This window comes from Limulus polyphemus, unplaced genomic scaffold (assembly GCF_000517525.1).
Source record: "Limulus polyphemus unplaced genomic scaffold, Limulus_polyphemus-2.1.2 Scaffold604, whole genome shotgun sequence".
NCBI classification, from domain to species: domain Eukaryota; kingdom Metazoa; phylum Arthropoda; class Merostomata; order Xiphosura; family Limulidae; genus Limulus; species Limulus polyphemus.
The window spans coordinates 399813-410350 of NW_013666214.1; the positions used below are offsets into that span (position 1 = coordinate 399813).

The following is a 10538-nucleotide window of genomic DNA, read 5'->3' on the forward strand; positions in this document are numbered from 1 at the left end:
GTAACTATTTATAATGTTTCCTAAATAATAAAAAAAAATCACAGTGAGAGCAATGAAGATTTTGTAGTTTTGAACCAAAATAAATAACGATAAACTTTTTTTCAATTTACGGTATTTTCTGATTTTGATGTTTTGAACTCTTTTGTGTTTAGAACAATATATACTAATTTTTAAAGTATCAAATTGAATTTTTGTTCAATAAAAATCTTTCAAATGCGACTGTAGCTTTTTTTCCCCAAAAACTTTGTCTTCAAAATAAGGGTGCGTCTTATATTCCGAAATATTTTCTTAGTAGTCTTTTGTTTTTTGGCTAAATTTCATGGTGTTTGGCCAAAGAGAAAGACCCAGATTACTGCCATTGGTCAGTTCCCTTGAGGCTTCCAGGGCTGAATGCGAGAACTATAGAAGTTCCTGATTATTTATCAAGTTATAATTTGTTCAAAGTTAGCATATTTTTGCTCTTAATTTTCAGTTTCAACTTTTTCTTTCAAGTTTTCCCATCACCTTCATGATTAAGATCAAGTATTTCAAACAGCAAAACAGGCTTAATTTCTTTATATGTCTTTTTCACTGTCACATAACTGCAGAGGGAAGCAGCAGTTCTCTCAAGTCACTAAAAGTAATTTTTTATGTTAAATTTCAGTTAGTAAGATAAAAAAAAATTCCAATTAAGTATACAGTAAGTTTGTATTTCCTGTGAAGCTTGATGTATAAAATATGTTTGTAAAAACACTACTTGAGAAATTCGGGAATATGAAGTAATTTAAAAAACCCAAAAATTGTTATTTAATTGATATGACTCATTAATATTAAACACACTATTATGATATTCAGGAATGTAGTTGATGTATACATACAGCTTAAATCATAAAACTTAAAAATCTTATGGTATAGGTTACACAAGCATAATGCTTCTAATTTTGTTTTGTCATTGCTCTCTTGTCATCTTCACGTATCAAAAGTTATTCATTTAAGAGTAAAAACTGGTGTATTTGAAGATTTTAGTTATTTACGATGAAAGTAATTTAATGATTATTTTCTTTTAAACTAAAAATGTACAGACAACTGTCACAGGAGATTGAAAGACTTCACATTGCTTCAGAGAATTGTAGTTCTGAAGGTAGCCGTTCTTCTCAAGGAAGTTGTGATAATCAAAACCAAAAAAGCCTACTTCTGGCTCGGCAAGAAGTTTTAGAGGATCATAACCACCAGCTGGAGCTTCAAGTGCAAAGACTGAAAGAACTTCTGAAGGTAAGTTGAGAACCAATAATGTGATTTATAAAAATACTTTAAGACTAATGTGTTAACTTTCAAGTTGAAGAAGTAAGAAACTTCATATGAATGTCTTAAATTATTTAGTGTTGGATCACAGACTGTGACTAATTTTAAAGCATTTGAAAAAATGTACTGCTAAAACTGAATCATACTTTGTGAGGCATAAAATTTTTTGGCCACATCATATCACAACCAATTACAGCACATATGTAAAATGTAAGCAATTCTATCTAGCCATGAACTTTTCATGTCAATGAACAGTTTTAAGTGTTTCTGACTTTATAAACACAACAAAGTTGATTGTAACAATTAGTATTTTCAGGGTTTGTACAGGTCCTGGAAAGACATGGAATTGTGAAATTTCATTTTCCGGGCTGGAAGTTCATAGAATTTGAAACAGGAGGAATTCATTGCATACACTAGTTGTAATGCACAGTAAATTTTCATCTTAAAGATTTATTTTCATACTTCTCAGTTTCTATTTATCAAAATTGTTATGTTTGTTAACTTATTTTTTTTCCATAAAAAGTTATGTGTTATGTCAGTGTTGCTGCAGTAGTAACATGCCATCTGTGTACTAGGCGTAAGCTGCCTAATTAGTGTATTGGACCAATCAAAACTTATAAAACAAAAATCAAGAAGGCAAATAAAACTTTCCTGAAACATAAATTATGGAATAATGACAAGTATAATCTAAAACAAGTAGGAATCCTTAACAGCCGTAGCACTTAGAATTCTTTTAGGCAGGATTAGAGTAAATTAATCTATGAGACCTTTTTTTTTCTACTTTTTTTATTAACTATATTTTTGCATGCCAGCAATACCAAGCATGGGGCACGTGTATACCCGATTCGATTTTATTACTCATCAGGACCTCTACCAACCTACCCTCAAATTGAAATTTGTTTAGGCAGGATTAGAGTAATTTAATATATGAGACATCGGGCATGGTCAAATAAATCAATTTAAAGGGTTTGACATCCTGAGTCCTAAACTGTGATTAGATCTCAAATTGGTCAATAGATAATGGAGCTATGAGCTAAAATTTGTACTTCTAAAAAAAACTTGGAGCCATTCTACGAGCCACTATGCTGTGGCTAATTAAGTTTAATGTATTTGGAAGTAAATTAGACATGCATTTTTGATTTATGTTTTACAAAATCGTAAAACCTACCGAGCATCAGTTACATTTGACCCTTACAGAGAAACTATGTGACACCAAAGAAAACTAAAGATCTGCCAAGGACTGATCAAGCATCTAATAATGGAATAGTTAAGTAAAGAACTACTTTTTTTAATACATTTAACATTTATTGTACATCCATTTGAATAATGTCACAATGAATATATTTTGATGAAATGTGTTCATGCTGTCCTGCTATTAACTTTTACCTTTTATATAACACTTTCATTTAATAGTTATGAAACAAGCTTAGTACATTTGAGTAAGTATTTGTGCTTCATATGAGTCAGACAGTAACATAACATAAAGATGTTTTTGTGGCCCTGGAAAATCCTTGAAAAGACCTAGGATTTTGTTCTTGGTCAAGTGTATGAACCCCTTATTGTTCTCAAGTGAAATGCTGCATTTATGTAGGCCTTCCTTATTACAGATTATGTGCTGTCACAACTGCTTTTTATTGTGCATGTTAGTTTCTTTGGCAGCAGTCAAAGTTACTGGATTTGGTATAGAACTGGGGGAAAAAAAGGGAAGCCAAATAAGGTAAACATAGTGCAACATTGTTAGAATCAGACAAATGTTTAATTTTTATAATTTTGTTAAGTTAATACAGCTTCTATAAGCTGAAGATTTAAAATTTTTTTTGAAGCCTTATAATGTTTTAGCAACTTCTTCCTGGAAAATACACATTGAAACTTTGTCCTTTTTGCATTAATACGTTAAACAGTTTTCATAATGTTCAGAAATGTTTCAAAAGATAACATTAAAAACAATGAACATTAAATAGGAAGAGAGACATAGAGCATAGTAAAGTTACCTTGTTCAAACCACGTGACGGGATCTCCAAAGTGCCTGTGTGAACTCTGTTCAGAGCAGTGTCTGTAATATAGGGAACAGACACCTTATGAATAGTATCAAAGAAACTAGAAAGTTGTAAAATATAAATGTAAAATAGTATAGTACTATGTTTAGTCAGTAGATGACCACAACAACTTTCTAACAACACAGACATTTGGATATCATTTGACTGAAGTGTAGTTCTACTCAATAAATTGGGCTGCAATTATCAGACATACATTCTGAAACTTAGAAATGTTTTTAAAAAAGGATTCTTACAGTGAGAATTGACTTTAAAAAATCACACTTCATAAGCTCGTTATAAAACAAATTATCATATACTACAGCCTTAGCTTTCTTTACTGACCACAAAACTATTTTATGGCTATTGAGAATGCTTAATGAAAATATGATATTGAAATATTAAAAAAAAAGGCTTGTTTATGATTTTTAAGACACAGCTGTATTTATTCATTTGTAGTATATTGAATTATTTCCAATAATAATGATGTTCTTTTAAATTTATGGTGTTGCTTAGTATGCAGTTAAGAAAAAATTTTAATTATAGTCACATTTTCACTTCTTCGGTCAGTTATCTGAACTTAAAGTGTGATTTAATTAGACGTTTCTAAGAATCAGTCAAGGTTTGCTGTTACTTTATCAAGCTTATTATTTGCTGGAACTTCTGTTTAAAAGTTTCTAAAATATCAAAGTGAAGATTATAAGACTTCAAACATGCAAGCTTGACTTGTAAGTTATTGAGTTACAAGAATTTAAATGTGGGATGAAAATTTCTAAAAAGTATTTTTTTTTGTAATTGTTTTGGTATCAGTGTTTTTGAAAACTTACTCTATCACCGATCAATCATATTTTTAAGTTGTACCATACCTGTAAAGAGTAGATGAACGGCTATTATTCCATCCTTTGTTAAATTGTTTTAGATAAAAACGATTGTATACTGTAAGGTTGTATATCTTCGGTAAAAACAGAACCAGAAATCTAGAGCAACTAGATTTGTAGCTGTGTTCATCCTTCCCTTTCTCAAAATTGCAAAGCTTCAAGGTATCTTTTGTAACCAGGTAAAGAAGTTCATTATATTATTTAATGAAAGAAAAGCATAGATTGTTAAATGGCTATTTAGTTTAATATTGTGTTTTGAGTTCATTAGGAACACATACCATCATGTATAATGATAAACTACTTTCCCTTATAGTTTGTCCTGAAGAACATATTTTGCAAGCAAGCAGTATCCTCGGAATTGAGTGAGACTGCATTTAGAAAAATGAATACATTTGTATGCACTTATCAGAGTCAGATGGTTATTCTACTACATAATTCTTACAAGTACAATAATGTGCTTCTTTATAGTATATGTTAACACAAGCTTTAGAATATTTTCACTATTTTTTTGTTGTTGTTGTTGTTTTTTGTAGTACTTGCTTCAGAGTAATAAAGGTGGTGAGATGGCTGCTGGAGGGGAAGATAAACAAGGGCTCCCACGAAAACAAGGCCAGCTGAGGTTTTTAGAAAGTACCCCTGCTGCTGGTCAGGCTCACACTCAACCAACCTATTTCAATTCTTTCATGCAGCTACAGTCTGAACTAGATGCTTTAGAAAACTTGAGTAAAGGACTTAGTATCAAGACTTTGAGTGAACACGGTCATGCCAAACATGGAGAAAAGTGGCACACTATGTCCACTCCTGTGTCATCTCATCAGACAGCTACAACAAACAGACCCCTATTTCCTGATGATAAAGCTGTGTCGATTCAAGGAGAAGGAACTGAACAAAGTATAGGAGAAGTTTCTGTAGAAAGCAAGTCCAGTGTTGCTTGCACAAGTCTCTCACACTTTGTTCTGCCCAAAGGTGATAGGTTCAATGTTCTAACTCAAGTGGATGCTGAGCTTCAAGCAATTATTGACCAGCTAGAAAAGCTGCTACCTCATAACCTGTCTGAAGGTGAATCCATTTAGTTGATAATTTTTGTCCTACTTAACTGAGTAAATAAAAAAACTTATTAAATGCTTTTATAATCTTCAACAAATGAAATAAACAGTAAACATTGTTTTTTCTTCCAAATCTGACGGGGATAGTTTAACACTGTTATAATAATATCATATTTATCTAAATGCTAGTTGAAGGTTGTGGCTGTTGTGAGTAGCACTTTTCGTTGTCTAAATCAACTGAAGATGTAACAGAAGGTGGTTCAGAAAGAGCTAACACAATTGGTTTCATCTTATTGTTTCAGTATCAAACATTTCTGCAGATGAAAAGGAAAGAGCATTAAGAGCAGCACAGAATGTGGAAGAAGCCATCGGCCACATCATTAGCTCCCATCGACCGTAATGCGACTGCAGTATTTTAGCTCGTTTCTAATAAACAAAAACTGCCACAGCCAAAGAACCCTGATGGTGAAAATATTGTATACAAAACTATTTGTGAGAAACCACAAACAGTGAGCTAGCTGTTCAAGATAATGCATGTTGAGTTTTTCATATTAGTTCATGTTACAGTAGATATTTGTTTAGTTCCCCCTCCCCCTCTATTTGTATATAGGAAAATGAATGTAGGACTTACTGACTAGATCATCAAAGGTTTTTGTTAGGTTTTTCAGTGATCAACATGTTTGTGGTTTATCTCCACAAGGTAAGTAATTTTCATAGATTATGAAGATTTAAGTAATCCAAAATCATTGTATAGATGTATATTTTTACACTGAAAATCTCATAATGGTGGTCTTTTTACCAAATTATGGGCTTGGTTGTCCTAGAGTAAAATTTCCATTCTATCATCGTACATGACCCATATCTTCTATACATTGCATACTTAATAAACTCTTCAAAAGTATTAGATGAGCTGTGATTATTTGTGAAAAACATATCACATACTCATTGTAAATGATCAGGTTTTTTCTCTCAAGGTTTTAAAAGTTGGATTTTGTATGCCTTTATACATGTTTTAGCTATGGATTCCTGGGGAAGAGATTTGAAGATTTATTAACTGAGAATACTGTAGAGCTACAAGTTTAGTGATTTCTCTTCAGTACCTGGTTGTGGTTTGGAAGATTTTGTGTAATGTTTAATATTTGTGACTTAAAAAATATAGGTAAAATGTTTGATGGGTTTATTGATTGTGTTTCAAAGGTGAAATAAAAGATACTGTGAGTATAGTGTTTGTGATGGATTTTTTGACTCGGTAATTTAAAGTTTTTCTTTTGTTTTTGTTCACAACATTGCACCTTAATAATATTGTAAGGACCAATTTTTCTATATTAGCTAAAGACTGTGAACTTTTTGTGCTGTGTACAAATCACTTCAATTTAATTTACTTTTTATGAACCGGTAAAATGTGCTTTTCAGAAAATCTTTGTCGTGTTACACTCAAAATGTTTGTTTCCTCTACTCTAGACTTGTTTTCTTACTAGCTTATGTTAGAATTTTTTTTAAACCATGCAAAATCTTGTTTATTTTAATTTGTTTTTATAAAACATTTTTTTAATTTGAAATGCTTGTGAAACAAGACAGGATTACTTAAGTAAGTATGAAGTGTAGAATTTATATAGTTTCTTCCACTAATTAGATATTATTCTGGTATGTAAGGACAAAAAATACAAGTTTTTTTTGTCAGTCCTCTGTAATTTGTGTGATTTTTCTAAATTCTACAGTAACTGCTTTTTTAACAGATTCATAAATATAATATAACTGATGTTTTAGGGAAAAGTTTCCTGTACAATTGGAACCAGTTTGACTTACTAATATTTATAACTAAATGTCTAGAAAGTTCTCAACAGTTTTTGTGTGCTGTTTATTATTATTATTCATCATGTCATGGACATTAGTAAAAAAGTTAATGATATAGTAGTATTATTATATGTATATATATTGTCTGCAGTGATGTGTTGAGTTTTGATGGTTTGTATTGCAAGAAAGTGTTGCTGGTTGTGAAGCAAGGTTTTTGATATGAAAAGGTTCTTAAATGCATTAAATGTAGTTTTTGATATTTTTATATTTCTGATTTCACATGCAGATTTTTTCTTAATGTTAGAGTACTAAATGTTTTTATCTTCCCAGCTTTTAAAGTGACGTTTGTCTTTTAGTCTTGTTTAGACTACATTTCAGTTTAAACTTAAAAAACTTGACAAAAATTCTTGTACAACATCTAACTGGGCATTTAAAACAAACAGTTTTTATTGCATAAAAGGTTTTTTTTTGCTCTGCCCTGTCTTTATGGTTTGTTTTTTATCAGTTTTAACCAATAAACACCAATAAAACACTTCCAATAAAAAAAAATTGATGTTTTTCCAATAAACACCAGAAATGGTTAGTCAGTTTACTTAACATTAATGTCCTCACTTTCCTGAGTCACTGTGCTTGCAAGATTTAACCCTTTCCATACGGACTACATTGCCTTGTAACATTACTGTAAAGGAAAAGGAACAGGATTTTATCCATTAGTGGTAAGTTTGTTTCTATAACTTAATATAAAATATTAGCTGTTCTTAAAAGCTTTAACATGAATAGAATTATTTTTTGTACCTACTATTGCTCCCATCAGAGAAATTAGTGTGCAGAGAATATACAGTATGTTAGTGTACTGATTACAATAAAAAAAAACAACTGAAAATTAGCAATTGGAAGATATCTAAATAAGACTATAAAACAGCTAAAAATATACACCGATTAAAAAAAACAGAAGCTCTGTTTATCTTATAACCTGCCATATCACAAAATCGTGTGCATGTGGCAATGCAGTAGCTGTTATGTATTCATCGGGATCAGTACAAAAGCTCAGGCCAGAGCATTGCAATTATTTTACCACATTTTCAGTTGACTTTTTTAGGAGATTTTTTGACGTCTTTTAGTGTAAGGCATTTAGTGTAAAGCAACAAATAGACATTACCATTTTTTACAGAGCAATTATTGGTTGCAAGTTTTATTTTTTTTTATATATTTGCATATGTGTTTTTTTTTATTCATGTTATTTTTTACTTATATATGTATATATATAGCTAAAGTGGACCAGTGAATAACCAGATTTTATGCTTCAAATTCAGTCGTTTTAAAATTATGTCAAGTATACGGTGATAGATATTCTTTTAGGAGCTAATTGCTTTACCATGTGAAGAATGTATATATATATATATATATATATATAGTTCTATTGAGGACCAGTGGTCAACCAGCTTTCACTTTTCAAGTTTAGTTCCTTGTTTTAACAATACCCAACAAAGAGTGATCCTTTTATATTTACAAAAAGTGCAAGACTAATGTAACCACAATTAAACTCCAAGTCATATTAATCGTGTCTTGTATTACTATAAAAATATCTCCTGCTATTATCGAGAAAGTTATTATTACCCTGCCCGTACTATTTTCCTCTATAGACCTTTGACCTATTTACTCACGAACCCTGCATCAAAGATGGACTTAAATACTACAAAGGTTGATCACAGATATAAGTTGAAGCTTGTCAGTTTGATTGGGAGAAATATTACTTGATTATTGTGACTTTGGTATCATTTATGGTTCTGAAAATCATCCAACCAGCTTTTTTTTTTTTCTGTTTATTGTCTGTAGAGTAATAATTGAATTATTGTGACTTTACCAAAGGCAGCATACAGTATAAGTATTATAACATGTTACAGTGGACTGCTTTATGTATTTGGACAGAACATAATTACACACTTGTACTGTCTAACGAGGTATGGCAAATTGAGATAATTACAGTAGAGTGATATGTTAGCTATTTGTATCATGTGTGACAAGGAATTTTAAATGCCTGATAATATGTCAATGGCAAAGCAATGCATTAAGATATATGATGATGTGCAATAGTGTTTTAGTTAGCTGGGATGTAGATGATAGGGCACAAAATGAATTGGAGATATTATTATGTGATGGTGAAAGTCATATTGACTAACTAGCAATATTATAAAACTTGTTTACAGCCAACAAAAGTAACTGAAAATAATTTGTTACATTTTTGGATATTTGAGAAAATGTTACAATTAACAAAAATAATGTTGATCAGGAATATCTAGAAGAACCTTCTAGCATGATGCTATAGTCAACTGAATAATAACAACAAGATAATTTGTTTGAAATATGTACGGTAGCAAGATTTAAGGTTAATTAATAAGAATAAGGTAATGAAGTTAAAAAACGTTATTTGATAAAGTTGTACGAAACTGAGTAATAATAGGATAATTGATTGGAAACTGTGCTGATGCTATGGCTAACACATTAATAATGTAATAAACAGGCCAAAAAATAAGTTATGTAACAAGATATTACATCAAATGAGAAATAAGAATGGGATAATCAGGTTTATAATGTGTTAGGTAACTAGGTGTTACAAGATAATTGATTGAAACTGTGTTATGTAACAAGTTATTACATCAAGTCAGTAATAAGAATAGGATAATCATGTTTCAAATATGTTACCAGTAACTGAGTAATAACTGTGGAATAAGTATCTGAAGTAACCTGTATTATGTAACAAGGTTTAAAAGCTGGGTTTAGAAGTATTAAATGTGTGACGTGAGACAAGTCTGGTTAGTGTTTTTTGTATACAATGTTTTTGTGACATTGCTAAGTTTTCTTGTATCAGTATTCTTGATCTGTGGTATTTTTCACCTGTTTCTTTGATTCTTTAACTAAAAAAAAAAAAAAGAATAGATAATTGTGTATGTTTACACCAGCCTTGATTTTAAATAAAACATTTCATGAAAAATTTTTTGTAGTTTTAAGAAGTAAGTAAGCACAGAAGACACCATGCATGTGGACAATATGGCAGTAAGATAATGTCAACATAAGGGTTAGCTGCTTCCATCAAGTTTTAACACACCAGAAAGTAATGTACGTAATTAATATTAACTTATCACCAAAACAAACTGCATACACAGTTCAAAACTTAAAAATTAACCCTGTAATGAATGTAGCCAATTAAATAATAATTGATGACCAAACCTGACTTGTTTGAGATCTGTGTATTTTTATGATAAAGTGACTTGCATGCAGAGCTGTAGCCTCAGCAACTTCATAACAGGGCAAGTGATAAATATTGTCACAACAGCGGAAGTCACGCAATGCTGGGAGCATGTGTGCTGGAGTTTCTCGAAAGATCATTAATTTTCCTGGCAACTCTAGTTTGTTCCAGGCACCCTCTTTTTTAGTATATAAGCCCGGTAAATAGAGCCAGCTAGTAAGATAGAATTGCATATATAGATAGATATAGAGACAGATAA

At 30.9% G+C, this 10538-nt stretch overlaps 1 protein-coding gene across 2 annotated transcripts in view; it reads left to right on the forward strand.

Annotated features, from left to right (window-relative positions):
• LOC106459409 (dystrophin-like) overlaps positions 1-7507 on the forward strand; it is a 40514-nt gene extending 33007 nt beyond the window's left edge. Inside the window, exons 14-17 of one of the 2 annotated variants that reach the window (XM_022385907.1) lie at positions 1062-1251; positions 2479-2547; positions 4726-5251; positions 5541-7507. In XM_022385907.1, the coding sequence (XP_022241615.1) occupies positions 1062-1251; positions 2479-2547; positions 4726-5251; positions 5541-5638 (883 nt within the window). In that variant the 3' untranslated portion in view covers positions 5639-7507. The remainder of the gene's footprint in view (positions 1-1061; positions 1252-2478; positions 2548-4725; positions 5252-5540) is intronic. The other variant, XM_022385908.1, reaches the window with a different exon arrangement.
• The last annotated feature ends 3031 nt before the right edge of the window (positions 7508-10538 follow it).